The sequence below is a fragment of the Macaca fascicularis genome, chromosome 17 (genome assembly GCF_037993035.2).
Source record: "Macaca fascicularis isolate 582-1 chromosome 17, T2T-MFA8v1.1".
Classification (NCBI taxonomy): Eukaryota; Metazoa; Chordata; class Mammalia; order Primates; family Cercopithecidae; genus Macaca; species Macaca fascicularis.
In genome coordinates this window covers 103,745,715-103,768,175 of record NC_088391.1, presented here as the reverse complement: position 1 = coordinate 103,768,175, position 22,461 = coordinate 103,745,715, and the positions used below count along the sequence as shown (strand labels likewise).

General features: G+C 52.5%; 1 protein-coding gene across 12 annotated transcripts in view; it reads left to right on the top strand.

Moving 5' to 3' along the window:
• GRTP1 (growth hormone regulated TBC protein 1) overlaps window positions 1-22,461 on the top strand; it is a 65,545-nt gene that overhangs the window by 35,069 nt on the left and 8,015 nt on the right. For 8 of the 12 annotated variants that reach the window (XM_065533517.2, XM_074021524.1, XM_065533516.1 and 5 more), the window contains 4 exons: window positions 4,737-4,833; window positions 20,171-20,343; window positions 20,416-20,601; window positions 21,710-21,795. In XM_065533517.2, coding sequence (XP_065389589.1) covers window positions 4,737-4,833; window positions 20,171-20,343; window positions 20,416-20,601; window positions 21,710-21,795 — 542 coding nt within the window. Of the gene's footprint in view, window positions 1-4,736; window positions 4,834-20,170; window positions 20,344-20,415; window positions 20,602-21,709; window positions 22,092-22,461 lie in introns of those variants that run through there. The other 4 variants (XM_065533518.1, XM_074021525.1, XM_005586305.4 and 1 more) reach the window with 2 other exon arrangements.

Here is a 22,461-nt window from a genome sequence, read left to right as displayed (position 1 = left end):
GTGCTGTGGGGTGCGTGTGCTGTGGGATATATGTGCTGTGGGGTGCGTGTGCTGTGGGATATATGTGCTGTGGGATATGTGCTGTGGGGTGCGTGTGCTATGGGGTGTGTGTGCTGTGGGGTACGTGTGCTGTGGGGTGCATGTGCTGTGGGGTGCATGTGCTGTGGGATATATGTGCTGTGGGATATGTGCTGTGGGGTGCGTGTGCTGTGGGATATGTGCTGTGGGGTGCGTGTGCTGTGGGGTGCGTGTGCTGTGGGGTGTGTGTGCTGTGGGGTACGTGTGCTGTGGGGTGCGTGTGCTGTGGGATATATGTGCTGTGGGATATGTGCTGTGGGGTGCGTGTGCTGTGGGGTGCGTGTGCTGTGGGGTGTGTGTGCTGTGGGGTACGTGTGCTGTGGGGTGCGTGTGCTGTGGGGTGTGTGTGCTGTCGGGTGCGTGTGCTGTGGAGTGTGTGTGCTGTCGGGTGCATGTGCTGTGGGGTGCGTGTGCTGTGGGATATATGTGCTGTGGGGTGCGTGTCCTGTGGGATATATGTGCTGTGGGGTGTGTGTGCTGTGGGATATATGTGCTGTGGGATATATGTGCTGTGGGGTGCATGTGCTGTCGGGTGCGTGTGCTGTGGGATATATGTGCTGTGGGGCGCGTGTGCTGTGGGGTGTGTGTGCTGTTGGATATACGTGCTGTGGGGTGCGTGTGCTGTGGGGTGTGTGTGCTGTGGGATATATGTGCTGTGGGATATGTGCTGTGGGGTGCGTGTGCTATGGGATATATGTGCCGTGGGGTGCGTGTCCTGTGGGATATATGTGCTGTGGGGTGCATGTGCTATGGGATGTGTGTGCTATGGGATATATGTGCTGTGGGATATGTGTGCTATGGGATATATGTGCTGTGGGGTGCTTGTGCTGTGGGATATATGTACTGTGGGATATATGTGCTGTGGGGTGCATGTGCTGTGGGATATGTGTGCTATGGGATATATGTGCTGTGGGGTGCATGTCCTGTGGGATATATGTGCTGTGGGGTGCGTGTGCTGTGGGGTGCTTGTGCTGTGGGATATATGTACTGTGGGATATATGTGCTGTGGAGTGCATGTGCTGTCGGGTGCGTGTGCTGTGAGGTGCATGTGCTGTGGGGTATGTGGGGTGCGTGTGCTGTGGGATATGTGTGCTGTGGGGTGTGTGTGCTGTGGGGTGCATGTGGTATGCCATGGGGCGTGTGTGCTGTGGGATATGTGAACTATGGGGCATGTGTGCTGTGGGGTACGTATGCTGTGCAGTGTGTGCGCTGTGTTGTGTGTATGCTGGAAGGCTTGTGTACTATGGGGCATGTGTGCTATGGGGCATGTGTGCTATGGGATATGTGTGCGGTGGGGTGCACGTGCTGTGGGGTGCGTGTGCTATGGGATGCGTGTGCTGTGAGCTGTGTGTTGTCCTCTGAGGCCACTCCCAGAGTGTCTGCTGTCTACACTGTCATCCCCCGGCTGGCTCCGTGGTGTGAACCAGCAGGTGCGGTTGGGAGAGTCCTTGCGCCTCCTGGAGGCCACCTAGCTGGGTGCATATTAAGGGCATTGCTCTTAGTAACTGGTGGAGCGAACAGGCCGGAATTGGGGGCAGCCAGGAGCTGTGCAGTCTCCCAGCCTGTGTGTGCCCTGCCTGGGCCTTTCGCCGGTGTTGCTGTTCCAGTCTCTCTGAGCTCGCCGAGGGCAGGGCAGGCATCTGGGCAGGGCTGGCGTCCCCGATGGTTTCCAGGTGCACACATGGCCTGTGACTGCCTGTGAGTCCCAGTGGCTGGGAGCCTGGAGCCCATGACTGCCACCAGGATTGGAGAGTGCTTTCCTGGCATTTCAGGTCATGTGCTTCACAGGTTTCTAGGGGTTGTGGCTGGCTTAAATGTTTCTAGGAGGACGGGGAAGGACATTGTCGCGATGGTTCGAACCCAGCAGGCCCAGTGATGCCACCAGAAACTTCCTGTAGGAGCCAGGAGCCAGGCGTGCACCAACCAGAAAATGCAGTTTGAGCGAACGTTTGTGGGAGTGTGGAGCCCCTGCCTGGACAGCCCTGGGCCTGGCCCCTGGCAGAGTGAATGCTCCCAAGGAGAAAGGGTGGACGTGTGCATGAGGAATGCCCTGAGACAGGCCAGCAGCAGAGCCACAGGACCGCGCCGTCCTCACCAGCTGCTCCACATGCTGCGCGTGTGCGGCTCTGTGGCGGGCAGGCAGTGCCGTGTCAGGTGAAGCTGGGAGAGTCCCTCCTTTGCAGACAGAATTGCTGCCATTCCTTGCTTTTATGACTGTCCAGGAGCAAGAATTTGGCCTTCTGGAGTTGAGGTAGAGTGGGCAAGAAACCCTCTACGTCATTCTGTTTTCTGCTCCTTCGCGTTTTAAAAACAACTTTAATAAAATGCAAACACCAGCCTGGGCAAGGTGGCAAGACCCCATCTCTACAAAATATGTTAAAAAATTAGCCAGGTGTGGTGGCACACGCCTGTGGTCCCAGCTACGCAAGGGGCTGAGGTGAGAGGGGCATTTGGGCCTGGGAGGTCAAGCCTGCCATGAGCCATGATTGCACCACTCCAGCCTGGGCAACAGAGCAACACCCTGTCTCAAAAAAAACAAGAAACAAACCAAAAAACACCACCCACCTGGGTGGCCCTTTCCTATAATCATGCGCTTTGGGAGGTCAAGGCAGGAGGATTGCTTGCTTGAGGCTAAGAGTTCAAGACAAGCCTGGGCAATCTAGCAAGACCCCATCTCTATTCTTTTTTTTTTTTTTTTTTTTTTTTTTTTTTTGAGGCAGAGTCTCGCTCTGTCGCCCAGGCTGGAGTGCAGCGGCGCAATCTCGGCTCACTGCAAGCTCCACCTCCCGGGTTCACGCCATTCTCCTGCCTCAGCCTCCCGAGTAGCTGGGACTACAGGCGCCCGCCACCGCGCCCGGCTAATTTTTTGTATTTTTAGTAGAGATGGGGTTTCACCGTGTTAGCCAGGATGGTCTTGATCTACTGACCTTGTGATCCGCCCGCCTCGGCCTCCCAAAGTGCTGGGATTACAGGCGTGAGCCACTGGGCCTGGCCCCAAGACCCTATCTCTATTCTTAAAAAACAAACCACAGACACAATGTTACATACTAACAGAATGCCAGAGCTCAGCTGGCATTTGGAACCTACAGGCACATATGCACATGTGTGTGCGTAGATGTGCACCTGTTAGCTTGCTGTGGACCCCTAGGGAAACACCACAGCCTGGTAAACAGTGGAAATGAATTCTCTCAGCTCCAGAGGCTGTGCCACAGCCTGGTAAACAGTGGAAACGAATTCTCTCTCGGCTCTGGAGGCTGTGCATCTGAGGTCGCGGCGTCTGCGGGGTCTGAGGTCATGATGTCTTCACGGTGGGTTGTTTCTGAGGCTGTGACAAAGGGACTGTGCCAGGCCTCGCTCTGACTCTGCTGGTTCCTGGCAGTCCTGGGTGCCCCTCGGTGGGCAGCATCACTACTCCAGTCTCTGCCTCCATCTCCACGTGCGTTCTCCTGTGCGTGCCTGTGTCTAAAGCTCCGCCTAAGACAAGGACACCAGGCTTGGATTAGGGCCCACCAACTCCTCCATGACCCCATCCGTAATGACATCTGCAACAGTCCTTTTCCCAAACAAGGTCCCAATCTGAGGTACTAGGGGTTAGGACTTCAACAGCTGAATTTTGGGGCGGGGGACACAGTTCCATGCATAGCGGACGTGTAGAGTTACACCGTGCACACAGGGTCTCGCTTTGTCACCCAGGCTGGAGTGCAGTAGCGTGATCTCAGCTCACTGAGCCTCAACCTCCTGTGCTCGAGCAGTTCTTCACCTTGGCCTCCTGAGTGACTGCGACCACAGGTGCACCACCACGCCCGGGTGATTCTTGTATGTTTTGTAGAGATCAGGGTCTTGCCATGTTGCCCAGCCTGGTCTTGAACTCCTGAGCTCAGGTGATCCTCCTGCCTCTACCTCTCACAGTGCTGGGATCCCCCACCGCGCCTGGCCATGTTCTGCTTTTTCTCCATGATGATCACCCACCTGCATTTCCATGTGTCCACTGTCCACATTGTCACCCTCTCCCAGGACCAGTAGCACTGTCCGCTCAAAGGGGTCTGCTCTCGGCCACAGAGGTCCCCCCAGGTCCGCTCTCGGCCACAGAGGTCCCCCCAGTCCGCTCTCGGCCACAGGGTCTGGGGCTGCCCTCGATGGAGAGGGTCACATATGTGATGTTTGAGGCAGCACCCCTTTGGCAGGTGTGCGCATGGATTTCCCGAAAGGGTTTCCACCACGAAATTATCCCAACACCTGCGTGTCAGAACATGTTCCTTACAGTTTTTATAAAATGTGGTCATTGGTATAGTTTTCTCTCTGGTAGAAAGTTTCATGTTGTTGATATATAGTAATTTCTTTAGAAACCAAAGGTAAGTTATGTTTTTTTATCACAAGGTTACCATTAGTGGATGAGTCTTTGATTTTAGTATTCAGAATTTCTTTAAAGTGTTTCCCTTTGCTTTTACTTTTCTTCACGTAAGCTTGACTAAACACATTACTAGATGGTAGGTATTTAGTGACTCTAGAGTTCTACTAAAGGATCATTCTGGAATTATGCAGGTTTTAGGGAAAAGCAGGAGAAATGGAAACTGGGTAGTTAGTAGCTGAATGATTGCAGAATCGTATGGAGGCTTAAAACTCAATGTGAATTTCTGTTTCTCTTTTTCTAATTTCAGGGAATGAATTTTATAGCAGGATATCTGATTCTTATAACGAATAATGAAGAAGAATCGTTCTGGCTGTTAGATGCTCTTGTTGGAAGGATACTACCTGGTATGTTGAAAATTCCTGCGGTATGCCTGAACTGTCCCGTTTCTGGTGCTGCCAAAGTGATTCCGCTGAGAAATCAAGATTTAATTAAAACATGGTTGAATAGTTTGGGAGTTGAGGTTAAAATCTTTTTTTTTGAGACAGAGTCTCGCTCTGACGCCCAGGTTAGAGTGCAGTGGCGTGATCTTGGCTGACTGGAACCTCTGCCCCTGGGTTCAAGTGATTCTCCTGCCTCAGCCTCCCAAGTAGCTGGGATTACAGGTGTGTGCCACCATGCCCGGCTAATTTTGTATTTTTAGTAGAGACGGGGTTTCACCGTGTTGGTCAGGCTGGTCTCAAACTCCTGACCCCAGGTGATCCGCCCGCCTCGGCCTCCCAAAGTGCTGGAATTACAGGCATGAGCCACCGCGCCCGGCCAAAAATCTTTTTGCAGTAAAAAAATGTCTTTGAAATTGAGTCGAAGAGGAGAAACCCATGTAAGTGGCCAGGTCCCGGCTGCAGCGGCTGCTTGCTCCTGGGCCAACAGAGGGTCTTCTGTGCTGTCTTGACCCTTGCGGGCAGCTGGGCCTGCGTGGTTGGCTCACCCCCTCCTCAGTTGGTAACTTCTGTGTCCGTTGAGGGCCACAGTGTAGCTTGTATTGATCACAGAATCTCTGAGAGGCTGTCTTGGTTTCATGTGTGTATTTGTTACCGAGTTTGTGAATACTAGCAAGAGCACGATTGTGCAATATATATCCATAGTTACTTTTTAAGTAAGTACTTACTTTTTAAGGTGAAAACCTTCTTTTCAAACCTTTCCACTTTTCTCTGTATTAATGTTTAATTATTTAATAATTAAAATGTATTTATTAGTAAGTTATCCACGGGTTATAGTGAAGGCCAGTGCAGACGATGGGCTGCAGGCTCAGGTCACTTGGGAAGAGAAGTTGAGGAGCCGTCGGACAGGCAGGACCTGGGGCTGAGACCACTCTGCCCTTCCCCAGCCTGGCTGTGGTGCTGGGCCAAGGGGCTGCGTGTTCATCCTGTAGGGCAGAGGAGACGTGAGGGGCAGCCGGGCCAGTCCCCAGTGTTTGGAGCCTGGTGGGGGTGTGTGGCTCCAGCTCCTGCCTGGTGAGCACACGGCATGTGTCAGGTTCCCGCTGAGCTGTGCTCGTCCTCAGGACAGCCACACCACACAGACAGTCACCCACCCCATTTCCAGGGTGAGGACACCGAAGGCCGGGAGAGTTTGCGTGCTGGCCTGACCACCGCTGTACGTGGCCGAGCCTGGTTCAGATCCTGGCTGTGTGACTCACAGACCGTAGTGCGTGTCCTCACGGATGGGGCGAAGCTCAGTGCATCGTTAAGGGCAGGGAGGAATCAGTGCCACCCTCAACCCAAGGCCACAGAAATGGAGATGCCAGAGACCAGCCTGGCGGAGCCACCCCAGAGGAAGGGAGCCCCGCAGAGCTCCCGGGAGCGGGAAGAGCCGTTCGCCCGGCTGGAGGCCACGGACCCGGCGCAGCACCAGCAGGAGGCAGAGCCTCGCGGGGCGGAAAGGATGCTGACCGTCGCAGCTCAGTTCGGTGAACGCCTGGACCAGGTGGAATGGTGAAACCAGAGGCAGACGGAGTTAGGAGACATCCAGATGTGGGATTGGCAGGACATGGACACAGGCTCACAGCCTGCTTCAGTGATGTCCGAGAGCAAATCACGGCGAATCTTCCCATCCGTGGGCCGTGCAATTCTTTTCACCACATTTTTGTTGGAAACCTATCGTGTTCTGGGCACTGTTCAGGGGTGTGGGAAACATCGGGGAGCACACACGAGTTCCGTCTTTGTGGGGGGTGGACCCCAAGCAGCAGCAGGTGAGAGCTCAGGTCGGAGGGCTCAGTGCCAACCCAGAGGGCAGGGGCAGGCCCCGCCATGCTGGTGTGATGGACAGATGCATTCTCAGTCCATGAGACATCGTTTCCGATATTCATTATGAGATTAAGTTGAACGAAACTGCAATGCAAATAGGTCTGGATTCAAAAAGAAAAGAAAGTATAAAAACTAAACCTTTAGGATTATGGGAGGAAAAGGGGTTATTCCGATCCCGGCAGAGCTCTCCCAGCGGCAGAGAAAAGAGGCAAATATACGTCCTTCTCTAAGTTATAGTGACCAAAGTAGGTCGTTTCAGTGCCACGGTCATCCTGCTCTAATATCCGTCCTTCCCTAAGTTACAGTTACCCAAACTAGGTCACTTCAGTGCCACTGTTACCCTGCTCTTAATTGCTGCTTTTTAAGTTATACAAGAAATACACAGACATATTCTCATTTCAGAAGTTCAAAAAATACAGTACTTTTTATAGAATAAAAAGTGACAGCCAGGAGCAGTGGCTCGCGCCTGTAATCCTAGCATTTTGGGAGACCGAGGCGGGCAGTTAGGAGTTCAAGACCAGCCTGGCCAACATGGCAAAACACCATCTCCACTAAAAATATAAAAATTACCCAGGTGTGGTGGCGGGCGCCTGTAATCCCAGCTACTCAGGAGGCTGAGACACAAGAATCAGCTTGAACCTAGGAGGCTGAGGTTGCAGTGAGCTGAGATCACACCACTGCACTCCAGCATGAGAGACAGAGTGAGCCTCTATCTAAAAAAGAAAAAAAAAAAAACAAGGCCAGGCAGAGTAACTCACATATAATCCCAGCATCTGGGAGGACACAAGGTGGGAGGATCACTTGAGCCCAGAAGTTCCAGACCAGCCTGGGCAACAAAGTGAGACCCCTCCCATCTCTACTAAAAATAAAAATTTAAGTAAAAGTGATGACCTGCCCTCACTAGCACATCCCCATTTATCTCCCACTCAGAGGTAACTTATCAGCAGTCCGATGTATGTATTTCAGAGTTTTTATAGACCTATATAAACATACATGAAAGACTGAAAATTAGTGACACAGGAACAGCAAAGCAAAAGAAAAGATAAACTGAGACAAAAATCTGGTTCTTTGGGAAAACTGATAAATAGACACACCTCTGGCAAGACTGATAAGGAAAAAATGTAGCCGGGCATGGTGGCTCACACCTATAATCCCAACACTTTGGGAGGCTGATGCAGGAGGATCACCTGACATCAGGAGTTCGAGACCAGCCTGACCAACATGGTGAAACCCCATCTCTACTAAAAATACAAAAATTAGCTGGGCATGGTGGTGGACACCTGTAGTCCCAGCTACTCAGGAGGCTGAGGCAGGAGAATGGCATGAACCCGGGAGACAGAGCTTGCAGAAAGCTGAGATCACCTCACTGCATTTAAGCCTGGGCAATAGGACAAGACCCTGTCTCAAGTAAATAAATAATAAATAAATAAACACACAAAAGCACAGGCACTGAAGAGAAATCTTTGTTGAGGTGTAATCCACGTATCCCACAGTCCCCCCTTTCAAGTGTACAGTGCAGTGGTGATTGGTGCATTCGTGACTTTAGAACAGGTGAGCGAAGATCACGCCACTGCACTCCAGTCTGGGTGACAGAGTGAGACTCTTATCTCAGAAAAAAAAAAAAAAAAGTATAAGATATAGTAGAAATGAAAAGGTGCTGTAATTTGAAGATTTGTAGAGATTTTTAAGAATCAAAAGAAGAAAATGAAGAGACAGTAGTGGATAATTCTGAGAAAAAAACAGCCTAATGAAGTTGACTTGAGAGAGAAAATAGAACATCAGATGGGTGTGTGCATGGACACACTGGGTTTTTGCTGCTATCAGACTGTGAAGGAACAGGTAACTCCTGCTTTTTAATGTTTTTGTTTTATTTTTTTTTATTTATTTATTTTTTCAAGACAGAGTCTCGCTCTGTTGCCCAGCCTAGAGTGCAGTGGTGCGATCTTGGCTCACTGCAAGCTCTGCCTCCTGGGTTCACGCCATTCTCCTGCCTCGGCCTCCGGAGTAGCTGGAACTATAGGCACCCACCACCACGCCTGGCTAATTTTTGTATTTTTAGTAAGAGATGGGGTTTCACCATGTTGGCCAGGCTGGTCTTGAACTCCTGACCTCAGGTGATCCACCCACCTCGGCCACCCAAAGTGCTGGGATTACAGGCGTGAGCCACCGCACCTGGCCATTTTATTGTATTTTTTTAGAGATAGGGTCTTAGTCTGTTACTCAGGCTGGAGTGCAGTGGTGTGATCATGGCTCAATCCAGCCTCAACCTCCTTAGCTCAAGTGATTCTCCTGCCTCAGTCTTTTGAGTAGCTGGGACCACAGGTAGACACCACCATGCCTGGTAGATTTTTTTTTTTTTGGTAGAGATGGGGCCTTGCTATGTTGCCCAGGCTGGTCTTGAACACCTGGCCTCAAGCAGTCCTCCTGCCTTTGCCTCCTAAAGGGCTGTGGTTAATTCCTGTTTTTTTTTTCTTTTAAATAAATCTTGGGGCTCATACCTGTAATCCTAGCACTTTGTGTGGTGCATGCCTGTGGTCCCAGCTACCCGGGAGGCTGAGGTGGGAGGATCACTTGAGCTAAGGAGGTCGAGGCTGCAGTGAGCTGTGGTAGTGCTACTGCACTCCAGCCTGGGTGACAGAGCAAGACCCTGTCTAAATAACTGATTAATTAATCAATCTTGCAGAAAATATAAAAAAGGAACTGCTCATCGCTTCATGTTATGAAGCTAGTATAACCTTCACACCATACAGGCTAATCTCACTGATGAACAGAAGTATGTAAATGTTCATTATTAATATTAGCAACTTGAATCTACAGATGATTATGAAGTATTTTTTTAGTTTGAAGATAGTTTATTCCAGAAATGCAAGGATGGCTTAATCATATGGACTAATCAAGGGCAAAGCCGAGCCAAGAAGGCTTGAAAGAACAACACTGGAGATATAATGCTCTAATAATTAAAATGGTGTGGTATTAGGTTATGAATGGATAAACAGACCAATGGAACAGAATTGCGAAGCCAGATAGAAATCAACCAGTCTGTGGATCTATTAATCTATGGGAATGTCTTTTGTGAGATATGTCGATTAATGGGAAAAAGACTGTTTAAAACATCATTCAGCGACACTTGACTGTATGGAAGAAAATAAGATTAAACTCTTATTTCAATTCCAAATGGATTTAAGACTCATGTAAAAAAGTAAAACTTTGAAACTCAGAGAACAAAATACAGAACAATTGTGTCATGTGGGAGTAGGGGAGAAGTTCTTGAACATAATTCAAAAAGCATAAAAGGCATCAATAATTTTAATTACATGAAAATTTAAAAACTAATTTTGGTAAGAGACATCATAAGCAAAGTAAAAAGCTGCTGGTTTGAGAAAGTATCTTTGATCCATGTAATTAACAAAGGGTTAGTGTGTGGACTGTGTGTGAATTTCTAAAAATCTAAGCAGAAAGACAGGGTGCGGTGGCTCACGCCTGTAGTCCCAGCACTTTGGGAGGCTGAGGCAGGTGGATCACCTAAGGTCAGGAGTTCGAGACCAGCCTGGTCAACATGGTCTAACCCTGTCTCTACTAAAAATACAAAACTTAGCTGGGTGTGGTGCCATGCACCTGTAATCCCAGCTACCTGGGAGTCTGAGGCAAGAGAATCGCTTGAACCTGGGAGGTGGAGGTTGCAGTGAGCCGAGACAGCACCGTTGCACTCCAGCCTGGGTAACAAGAGTGAAACTCCGTCTCAAAAAAAAAAAAAAAATCTAAGCAGAAAAAGAAACAGCTCAGCAGAACATCAGGTGAAGAATGTGCCCAACAGGCAATTTACAAAATAGAGACCGGAAGAGCGGAATGGCCAGCAGACCTGTCAACCCATGGCTGAGTTCCCTGGTGAGCGTGAAGGTGCAAACGGAAAGACTGGGGTTGGAGTGGAGCCTTCTGCAGCCACCGAGGCCTCCAGGCCTGTGACACAAAACGAAACCTCCCTGCCGTGGGGCAGCGACCACGGGGTGCGAGCCCGTCTGGGCATTGAGAATGTCGTGCGCATTGTCGTCTTCTTCCTCGGAGGAGGCCGAGACTGGCGGGGATTAAGTAGCTCGCACACAGTCCGCCAGCAAGTCGAGGGGCTGAGATCCCATCCCAGGCCTCCGCGCCCGAGGCCTGCACCCCACATCTGCCTCCCCGGTCTCCCCCACCGCTGTTGTTGCAGAAGGCAGGAGGACTGTTTGGTCCATCGCTGTGAGTCACAGAGGGGGTCCAGTTAAGGGAGTTACTTTTACCAGCAAATGCCTCTAATCCCAATTCAGTTTGGAAGTGACCTGAGGACACGCTCCCCGTGGCCTGTGACCATCCACACTCAGACGCGCCACACCCCGGGTTCTCAGCCCAGATCACCTGCCACACCCGCGGCCTCTTGTAGAGCCCATGAAGGTGACGGCCATCAATCACCATCCCAGCAAGGCATGGAAAGGACGCAGGAGGAAGGTGCAGACGCCGCTCCCCGGGCGGGCCATGGGTCCTCAGAGGAGGAGGTTGGCCTGGGTCCTGCCACTGACTGAGGGTGGAGGGAGTCCCGTCCCGGGGCCCTCAGTCATGAGTCAGTGCCGTCCTGAATTAGCCCTCTGCATCCTGAAAGACGGGTTTGACCTGGTTTCCTTTGAAAAATAGGGAAACAGGTCAGGTTTTAATAACTCGCCATAGAAATACCTCAGCTCTGGCTGGAAGGACTGGCTGAGATGTGGACCCACAAGGCACATTCTCTCAGGCCCATGAGCAGAGGTGGGTGGAGGGAGGCTCTTGGCACCGCACTTGCCACATCGGAGGCGTGTTTCCTGCGTCCCCCCGAGTGGGGTTCCCTGAGGTCGCCTGTCCTGAGGGTGGGGCTCACGTGGCCTGGGCCACACACCCGTTGGGCTGGCTTTGTCACAGGAGGCTCATCGCTGGGGTCAGGAGCGGCTGTCTGGGGATCAGACTGCACTGAGTCACCAGGCGGGCGGGCTCACCACACCCAGGTTTCCAGACCTGTGAGCCTCAGGACTTGCACCTTAAGTGTGAGTTTATTCCATGAGAGGGTTGCACAGAAAGCACTTTGTACAATCTGAGGCCTCTTGATACCAGCTTTCGCCATAAGCTACTTTTTTTAAAAAAAAGAACACTATATATTAGGGAAAAAAGTGATTGCTGCTTTTCCGTTCAGGGTCTCCTAGTTACAGCAGGTAAAGTTTGAGTTGTGCGCTAACAAATTGCTGAATTTAAGACAGTTGTTCTGATTTAGTGGGATCTTGGAATTTAAGTAATTGCTCAGTTTTCTACCAAGTATTTAACCAGAGGTCTTAGCTACTTCTCAAGTTTATTTATTTATTTTTTTATTGGAGACAGGGTCTCACTCTGTTGCCAGGCTGGAGTGCAGTGGCATGATCACAGCTCACTGCAGCCTTTGACCTCCTGGGTTCATGTGACCCTCCCACCTCAGCCTCCCAACTAGCTGAGACTACAGGTCTGCACCACCATGCCTGGCTAATTGTTTTTTGTTTTTTTTTGTTTTTTTTTTTTTGAGACGGAGTCTCGCTGTGTCGCCCAGGCTGGAGTGCAGTAGCCGGATCTCAGCTCACTGCAAGCTCCGCCTCCCGGGCTTTTATGCCATTCTCCTGCCTCAGCCTCCCGAGTAGCTGGGACTACAGGCGCCCGCCACCTCGCCCGGCTAGTTTTTTTTTCATATTTTTTAGTAGAGACGGGGTTTCACCGTGTTAGCCAGGATGGTCTCGAACTCCTGACCTCGTGATCCGCCCGTCTCGGCCTCCCAAAGTGCTGGGATTACAGGCTTGAGCCACCGCGCCCGGCCCGGCTAATTGTTTTATTTTGAGTACAGACAGGATCTTCTTGTATTGCCCAGGCTGGTCTCAAACTCGGGCTCTCGCCTGTAATCCCAACATTTGGGAAGTCCTAGGTCGGTGGATCGCTTAAGGCCAGGAGTTCAAGACCAGCCTGGCCGACATGGCAAAACCCCATTTCTACTAAAAGTACAAAAATTAGCTGGGCACACCTGTAATCTCAGCTGCTTGGGAGGCTGAGGCACGAGAATTGTCTGAGCTTGGGAGGTGGAGGTTGCAGTGAGCCGAGATCGCACCTCTGCACTCCAGCCTGGATGACAGACCAAGACCCTATCTCAAATAAATAAATAAATAAAAGAAAAAAATAAAGCACAGGCACTGAAGAGAAATCTTTGTTGAGGTGAAATCCGCTTATCCCACAGTCCCCTCATTTCAAGCGTACGGTGCAGTGGTGATGGGTGCATTCGTGAGTCTGGCAGAGGTTGTAACTGGATCCCATCTTCCTGTGACCACACTGCTCCGTGCGGTTCTCTGCGGTTCGCCACGCACATGGGCACCTGGGCTGTGTGTCTTAGCATTGCCCTGAGTTGCACGTGAGGAACCCTTAGGTCCCTTACATCTGTGCGTGGGAACCTGCACCTCTTTCTCTTCCTGTCTAAGCACTTGGGGCAGCCAACCCGCCGAGCTTGGCGCCGCAGGCTTTCCTGATGGGAATACACCGGCGCCCTCTCCTTGAAATTCCTGCGGACTGGCGGCTGAATCAAGACCCGATGTCATGAGTCCGTTAGAACAGGCAGGATAAATGCTGGATCCCTCGGCATTATGTCCCCGCCCTCCAGATGATAAATTGGCCTCTGGTCACTGGAAGGGGTTGGTCAGTGCTGTGTGTCCATTAATTGTGGGCTCCTGGGCTGCACACACTGGGGGGTTTTATCCTTCTTGAAGCTCAGGCTGCCCCATTCGTGGCCAGCGGGAGCCTCTTCTGGTTGGCCCCTGAGTCCTGTGGATGTGACTGTGGTGCCGACAACTTCCTCAAGTCTGCAGGACGGGCTACTCTGGGCTCATCCCATGGGCCTTCTGCCCCAGACCTGGACCCGCCTGTTTCTCCAGGAAACTCTGGCGTAATGTGCGTCACTGGGCCTTCGTCAGTGTGGCTCCTGAAGCTTGTTCTTGGGTGGATTCCTCGGGATGTGTTTGTGGGAACTGTACTCATGGAGCCCTTGAAGGCTGTCGGGTGGAGTCTGGGAACTGGGAGGTGATGTTGGTGTTGACTAGGGTCGAGGTGGCCATGCTGTTGTTTGGGGAAGCACACCCTGGAGCATTTGGTGTGATGGGGCAGTGGGTGTGCAGCTCTGCCTCACACAGGTCAGGAGATGGAGGCAGGTGTGCGTGTGCACGTGTGTACCCATGTGTGGTGTGCGTGTGCATGTGTGCCTGTGTGTGGTGTGCGTGTGCACCTGTGTGTGGTGTGTGTGCACGTGTGCGCCTGTGTGGTGTGTGTACGTGGCATACGTGTGCACGTGTGTACCTGTGTGTGGTGTGCATGTGCACGTGGGCGCCTGTGTGGTGTGCGTACGTGTGTACCTGTGTTGTGTGTGCACGTGGGCGCCTGTGTGGTGTGTGCACGTGTGTACCTGTGTGTGGTGTGCGTGTGCACTTGTCTGTGGTGTGCGTGTGCACGTGTGTACCTGTGTGTGGTGTGCGTGTGCACGCATGTGCCTGTGTGTGGTGTGCGTGTGCACGTGTGTGCCTGTGTAGTGTACGTGCAGATAGGGAGGTGAGGAGGGGAGCAAATGTGCAGAAATGTTCACAGCTGGGGAATCTGATGGGAATGTGGGAGTTCTTTGTGCAGTTCTTACTGTTGATATTTCATGGCTATAGGTATTTTAAAGTTTATTTTTTATTTTGTTGCCCAGGCTGGTCTGGAACTCCTGGGCTCAAGCAATCCTCCCACCTTGGCCTCCCAAAGTGCTGGGATTACAGGCATGAGACACAGCATCCGGCCCAAAATCCTTTTTTTTTTGAGATGGAGTCTCACTCTGTCACCCAGGCTGGAGTGCAGTGGCAAGATCTCGGCTCACTGCACGCTCCGCCTCCCAGGTTCACGCCATTCTCCTGCCTCAGCCTCCCGAGTAGCTGGGACTACAGGCGCCAGCCACTGTGCCCGGCTAATTTTTTGTATTTTTAGTAGAGACGGGGTTTCACGGTGTTAGCCAGGATGGTCTCCATCTCCTGACCTCGTGATCTGCCCGTCTCGGCCTCCCAAAGTGCTGGAATTACAGGTGTGAGGCACCACGCCCGGCCCCAAAATACGTTTTTAAAAATGTAAACAGAAAGCTGGGTGTGGTGGCTCACGCCTGTAATCTCAGCACTTTGGGAGGCCGAGGTGGGTGGATCGCCCGAGGTCAGGAGTTCGAGACCAGCCTGGCCAACATGATGAAACCCCGTCTCTACTAAAAATACAAAAAATTAGCCGGGTCTGGTGGCGGATGCCTGTGATCCCAGCTACTTGGGAGGCTGAGGCAGGAGAATCACTTGAACCTGGGAGGCGGAGCTTGCAGTGAGCTGAGATCACACCACTGCACTCCCGCCTGGGCAACAGAGCGAGACTCTGTCTAAAAATACAAAAAAAAAAGTAAACCAAATAGCAAAACCAGCCTTGCAGCTTCCTTGCTGTGACCTGAGCTTTGTCTGAGAAGGCTTATGCCCCGTAAGGGCTACGCCACGCCGAAGCCTCCTCGAGCAAGGACATGCAGAGAGGCTGGCTCGGGCGGTGGGGGTGCACAGCTGCTGGGTGGGCACCTGGGTGGCTCCCGCGCTGGCTGTCCTTGCTGTGCCTTCTCGGCATCTCCTCCTGGGCCGCCTCCCGTGCTGCAGCCTGCGCCTCCTGGTACCCTGGCCCCACAGCTCACAGAGGCAGGGCTAACCTGGTAGCAGCTGCCCCTGCGCCCCCAACCCCCAGGTCATGTTCCTGGTCTCCGCCGTGGTCAGTCTTGTGGCTCAGGTGAGGAGCAGAGACCCTGTCTGTTGGGAAGAGGTAGATTCCTGCTGTCTGGATGGAAGCTGGGGCTGGGCAGGTGCTTCTTCACAGGAGAGCTGCGACCAGTTTCTATGCACACACCCGGGTTTCCATGCACACACCTGGGCCTCCATGCACACACCTGGGCCTCCATGCACACACCTGGGCCTCCGTGCATGCACCTGGGCTTCCATGCACATACCTGGGCTTCCATCCATGCACCTGGGCCTCCATGCACACACCTGGGCCTCCATGCATGCACCTGGGCTTCCATGCACATACCTGGGCTTCCATCCGTGCACCTGGGCCTCCATGCACACACCTGGGCCTCCATGCACACACCTGGGTTTCCATGCACGCACCTGGGCTTCCATCCATGCACCTGGGCTTCTGTGCACACACTGGCCTCCATGCACACACCTGGGTTTCCATCCACACACCTGGGTTTCCATGCACATACCTGGGCTTCCATCCATGCACCTGGGCCTCCATGCACACACTGGCTTCTATGCACACACTGACTTCTATGCACACACCTGGGCTTCCATGCACATACCTGGGTTTTCATGCACACACTTGGGTTTCCATCCACGCACCTGGGTTTCCATCCAGGCACTCGGGTTTCCATGCACACACCCGGGTTTCCATGCGCACACCTGGGCTTCCATGCACACATTTGCATCAGCTGCTTCCTTTGCCCACCTGGGCGCCCAGCTTTCTCCTTGGCATTGATGCCATTATCTCATTCACGTAGTAAGCATGTTTTGATTATCTTTTATAAGTCACTCCCATTGTGTTAATACTGAAGAAGAGGGAGAAGTCTAGATAAAGATCAGAACCGCCCACTACCCCTATCAGTGGGGGTGGGCACCACAAATGATATTTTCAGTGCAAGCCTGGGTCGTCTTTCTGTGCACACGGGATGCTCTATGTTCTTGTGCCTTACCTGTCGCCTTACCTGCCTCCGAGCTGGCGGCCAGGAGGCCGTGCTTGGGAAGTGCCTGTTACAGCAGTCAGTGTAGCGCTTAGTAACAGGTGTTTAGGGATCGCCACATCCCGGATTATCGCATGAATGAACGAATGAATGGTAGTTTTAGAAACACCTAGAGTGCTTTGTGTGTAGTCACACATCCCATCTTTCTCATTTGACATCACATGGTGGGAATTTCCACATATCTTGCAGTAATTTATTTTTATTTGTTTATTTATTTTTGAGATGGAGTTTCACTCTGTCGCCCAGGCTGGAGTGCAGTGGCACGATCTCAGCTCACTGCAACCTTCATCTCCCGGGTCCAAGCAATTCTCCTGCTCAACTTCCTGAGTAGCTGGGCTTTCAGGTACCGGCCACCACGTCCAGCTAATTTTTGTATTTTTAGTAGAGACGGGGTTTCACCATGTTGGTCAGGCTGGTCTCAAACTTCTGACCTCAGGTGATCTGCCCGCCTTGGCCTCCCAAAGTGCTACGCTTACAGGTGTGAGCCACTGCGCCCGGCCAATGCAGTAATTTTTTAGCTGTCTCCCAATGTCTCCGTGGCACTGCAGAGTGTGTTATGCGTGGATTATACCTTCCTTAACTGTTGGTGGTCGGGGAAGAAGAAATGTCTTCCCCTGCACACCTTAGGCCCCCCAGCTGGGCTCTGTACGTGGGACCGGCCGAAGACTGAATAATGAGTGAGAAAAAGACGTTTATTAACACGAGCGTCACGCACACCCTGGAGAGCACCCGGATCGGGGGACACAAAGTGTGGCTGGAGCCCGGGCGTGTTCACCATCCTGGGCAGCCTGTCACCTTCAGGCTTCTGGACAGGGAAGGGAACCGGGACAATTGAGTCCACAGGCTGCCGTGTGAGGTTTGAGATACGGATTTCAGTGTGTCTTTCCTGGTAGGGAAAGGGAGAGGGAGACACTGTGGGAATGGAAACTCCCTTCATAGAAGTCTGCACAAACCATTTAATATTTTGGTAGCCCAGGAATTCCAGACCAGCCTGGGCAACATGGTGAAACCTTGTCTCTACAAAAAATAAAAAAAATTAGCTGGCTGTGGTGGCACACACCTGTGGTCCCAGCTACTCAGGAGGCAGAGGTGGGGGGATCACTTGAACCCAGGAGGTTGAGGCTACAGTAAGCTGTGATAGCACCACTGCACTCCAGCTTGGGCAACAGAGTGAGACCCTGTCTCAAAAAAATAAATTGAGTCTTCAAGTCACACCTGTTATGTTCTAATTGGAAGCACCAGTGTGAACTGGCCTGTGAGTGCGTGTGAGAGCGTGGTCTTGGGACTCACACCTGCTCACGGAGGACGATCTGCAGAGTGGAAATCAAGTAGAGGAGGAAGCCGCAGCCACGTGCAGACGCCTGTGGTCACCGTCATTGTGTGGCCCCGGCCCATGTCTGACTGCAGACCCTGAGGGGTGTGTAGGGGAGTGTCAGAGCTGTGCCCCGCCCCGTCCTGGCCCGGCAGGCGCCGTCCCAGAGCCTCGGTGACAAATGCACAGTGTTGGGTGGTTTGCAGAGGCGTGGATGTCCCTAGAAGGATGGACAAGGAGCCTTGGGGGGACGGGGGCAAGACCAGGTTGGGAACATCAGTGCCTGCGCCTCAGCCTGAGGGATGAGCCCCTTCTGCAGGGAGCGGCCGCTGAGCCGGCTGGGCCTGGGAGGAACCGCCTTGCCCTTGACGTTCAAGGAAGGAAAAGCAGCTGCGGCTTTAATTTAATCCTCCCCTTGGTGGCCGGCTCAGCCCGGTGGAGTTTAGGGAATGAGTTCAGTGCCTCTATTTTTGGAAGCTGCTCTAAGCTTCTCTGTATCTGGGGCCAAGGTCAGGCTGTGCATCTCTGCAGACCCCCTGCTGCCCAGCGCTTAGGGCCCCCTGCCACGCCACCTGTGGGACTGGGGCCACCTGCAGAGCCGGGGTGAGCACTGATGGTTCCTTGCTCCTCTGTCCCCAGCTGGAGCGGGATGTGCTCAGGTAAGAAGGTGAAAGAAGAGGAAAGCGCTCAGAACCCCAGAGGCAGATGCAGAACAAGGATATGGAAGGGAGGCATTTTTAATCCCTGGTGCCTGCTCACTGAATTGGCTCTGGTTAAATCACCTTCAGAAGCATTAGTGTTTACAATTAAACTGACTTCACTGTGTGCTTACTCTGAAAAGCAGTGACAGGACCGTGATGTTGCATCAGCATTTGTGATGGTTCTGTTTTAACCAAGATATTAAATTAACAAGAACAGGCTGGGCGCAGTGGCTCACACCTGTAATCCCAGCACTTTGGGAGGCTGAGGCAGGCAGATCATGAGGTCAGGAGTTCGAGACCAGCCTGGCCAATATGGTGAAACTTTGTCTCTACTGAAAATACAAAAACTAGCCAGGCGTGGTGGCAAGCACCTGGAGTCCCAGCTACTCAGGAGGCTGAGGTAGGAGAATTGCTTGAACTCGGGAGGCAGAGAGGTTGCAGTGAGCCAAGATGGCACCACTATACTCCAGCCTGGGTGACAGAGCGAGACTCTGTCTCAAAAAAATAAAATAAAATTTACTGTAACTCATTACATGAACAAGTTAAAAAATTACATAGGAAACACAAAAGTGCTTTGGTAAGACAAATGTCCATTCAAAAGAAGGGCACGCTGTTGGAAGTATTTATCTGAGTACATTTTATTTCTATTGTGGTAAAATACACAGAACATAGAATGTACCATCTTACCCACGTTTTTCCCATGAGTGGCACAAGGGCCGCTCACCTCGCTGTGTAACCATTGCCGCCGCCCTCCCCAGAGCTGTTTCATCTTCCTAGATTGAATCTCGGTCCCGTCACTCCCTCCCTCCCGCTGCTGTGGCCTGACTCCCTCCCTTTCTAAGGCTGAATAATATTCCATCGTGTGGACATTCACATGTTGCTTGTCTACTTGTTTGCCGACGGACATGTGGTTGCCTCCATCTCTTGGCTGTTGTAAATAGTTCTGCTAGGAACACGGGGGTGCCAGCACCTCCCTGGGACCCTGTTTTCCACCTGCAGATTTTTTTTTTTTTTTTTTTGGACGGGGTCTTGCTCTGTCTCCCAGGCTGGAGGGTGGTGCGATCTCGACTCACTGCAACCTCCACCTCCCGGGTTCAAGTGATTCTCCTGCCTCAGCCTCCCGAGTAGCTGGGGTTACAGGTGCCCGCCACCACGCCTGGCTAATTTTTGTAATTTTAGTAGAGACAGGCTTTCGCTATGTCAGCCAGGCTGGTCTTGAACTCCTGACTTTAGGTGATCCACCCACCTCGGCCTCCCAAAGTGCTAGGATTACAGGCATGAGCCACCACGCCTGGCCCTCCACCTGCAGATTTTAACTGATGCCCAGCCAGGTGGCATCCAGCCTATCCCTCCAGCCTCAGGGACGTCCCGAAAGGCCTGGCTGTGGGGATCGCTCCCCACGAGACCTGTGTCTGCAGGCCTCAGCCTGACTCTTCCTCTCCAGCTTTGTCCTTCCCTCCTGGGAGGGGTCCTCCCGGGGTGGCCCTGTTATCTTCGTCTGGCTCTGAGGGGAATGGGGCTTGTGGAGGTGAAAGGAGTGTCTCAGGATCTCTTGTCTCAGGATCTCTTCTCCCCGCTGCCTGGCAGATTACTACAGCCCAGCCATGCTGGGCCTGAAGACCGACCAGGAGGTCCTTGGGGAGCTGGTGCGGGCGAAGCTGCCGGCCGTGGGGGCCCTGATGGAGCGGCTGGGCGTGCTGTGGACGCTGGTGGTGTCCCGCTGGTTCATCTGCCTGTTTGTCGACGTCCTGCCCGTGGAGGTGAGCGCCTCACTCGGGCCCCGGGGTGGGTGGGCTGCCAGGGAATGACGCCGGGTTCCTGTGCCTCTGCAGACAGTGCTTCGGATCTGGGACTGTTTGTTTAACGAGGGCTCGAAGATTATCTTCCGGGTGGCCCTGACCTTAATTAAGCAGCACCAGGAGTTTATTTTGGAAGCCGCCAGCATTCCAGACATTTGCGATAAGTTTAAGCAGATAACCAAAGGCAGTTTCGTGATGGAGTGTCACACGTTTATGCAGGTGAGTGTCTGTAGGGCTGCACGTGGCTCCGTCCCCTCTCCCAGGGGGCCCCACCTCACCTGCAGCCCGGGGGCTCCTCTGACCACCCGGAGGGTGCACAGGACGGGCACCAGTGAGCACAGGGCATAGGACGAGCCTCCAGCTCTGTCCTGCGTCTGCCCCCTGTGCCTGGCCTCCGAGGGCTTTCCTGTCTACGGCAGCCCTGTCTTCTCGTCCTGGCACTGTGGATGCTGGTCCTGGTCCTAATGGCTGTACTCATCTGTTGTGTGTGGTGCTAGAAGTGTGGCTTCCCGAGGCCCGGCCTCTCCACTGGGTCCTGGGCCTGGCGCAGGATGTATAGACTCAGGCCCTGATGAGGGGGTCGTGGGAACTGCACCCGACAGGCCTTCTGAGGAGACCGAGACGCTAGGAGAGGCTCAGGCCCGGGATGCAGAGTCAGTAGCGTCCTGAGAGGGAGGGAGTGGAGGCTCGGGGCCACTCTGGGTGCAGCAGGGCAAACGTGGTGGTGTTTCAGCAGCCGGGGCTTCATTGAAGAGAAGACCATGTTGGCTGGGCACGGTGGCTCATGCCTGTTATCCTAGCACTTTGGGAGGCCAAGGTGTGTGGATCACCTGAGGTCAGGAGTTCAAGACCAGCCTGGCCAACACAATGAAACCCCGTCTCTACTAAAAAATACAAAAATTAGTCATGTGTGGTGGCTCACCCCTGTGTAGTCCCAGTGACTCGGGAGGCTGAGGCATGAGAATCACTTGAACCTGGGAGGTGGAGGCTGCAGTGAGCTGAGATTGCGCCACTGCACTCCAGCCTCGGCAACAAGAGTAAGACTCTGTCTCAAAAAAAAAAAAAAAAAAAAAGTCTAAAGGAAGCAGATGGTCTTTTCTTCAACTGCTTGATTCATTTAACATTTTTGAGCAGCAGAGCTGCAGTCGTAGGCCCCAGGGCAGGAGTGAGATGGTGACAATCTGTGGGTCACCCCAGAACCCCTGGGACGTGGGCGGCTCCTTCCTCACCTCACACTAGGCCCGCCCATCTGTCTGCCACAGTCTGGGAGAGCTAAGGTAGAAATGTGTTGTTGGGTTTGTTTTTAAACTAACTGTTTGCCTTCCAGAAAATATTTTCAGAACCTGGAAGCTTATCCATGGCCACCGTCGCCAAGCTGCGCGAGAGCTGCAGGGCCCGGCTGCTGGCACAGGGGTGAGTGTGCCTGTCTCCTGCGTTGCTCGTCTCCGCACAGACAGCGATTCTCCTTTCCAGAGTTGACACTGGACCAGCTTTCACTGCTTTCCTTTTTAGTGTTGTAAATACTTGACATCACTACACTGTAGTTGTGAATTTTTTAAAAGAACAGTTTAAAACCAGGTCATTCTACCAGCTTTTGATTAGTTATGAAGTCATACTTTTTAAAGAAAACTTTTTACCTGAGATATCAATAATATATAAAATGTGAGATGTGGCTTTGTATCTAATAAAGGATGCTAATCAGTTTCTCAGCTGACTGGAAATTAACACAGTGGTCACTGAGGCCTCCCCAGCGGCAGTGTGAATATTCCACTCCTTTCTGTGGCTCAGCACTCAGTTCATGTGAGGCTTCGGCACGCAGTAGGTGATTTCTCTTTAGAAAGGTCCTTTTTCCCCTTCAACTTTGAAGGTCTGGGTACAGGTGGAGGGTGAACAGGTTTGCTGCACAGGTAAATGTGTGCCATGGTGATTTGCTGCACAGATCATCCTGTCACCTAGGTATGAAGCCAGCATCCCTTAGCTATTCTTCCTGATGCTCTCCCTGCCCCCAACCCAATAGGCCCCAGTGTGTGGTGTTCCCCGCCTTGTGTCCATGTGTTCTCATCAGAAGCTCCCACTTAT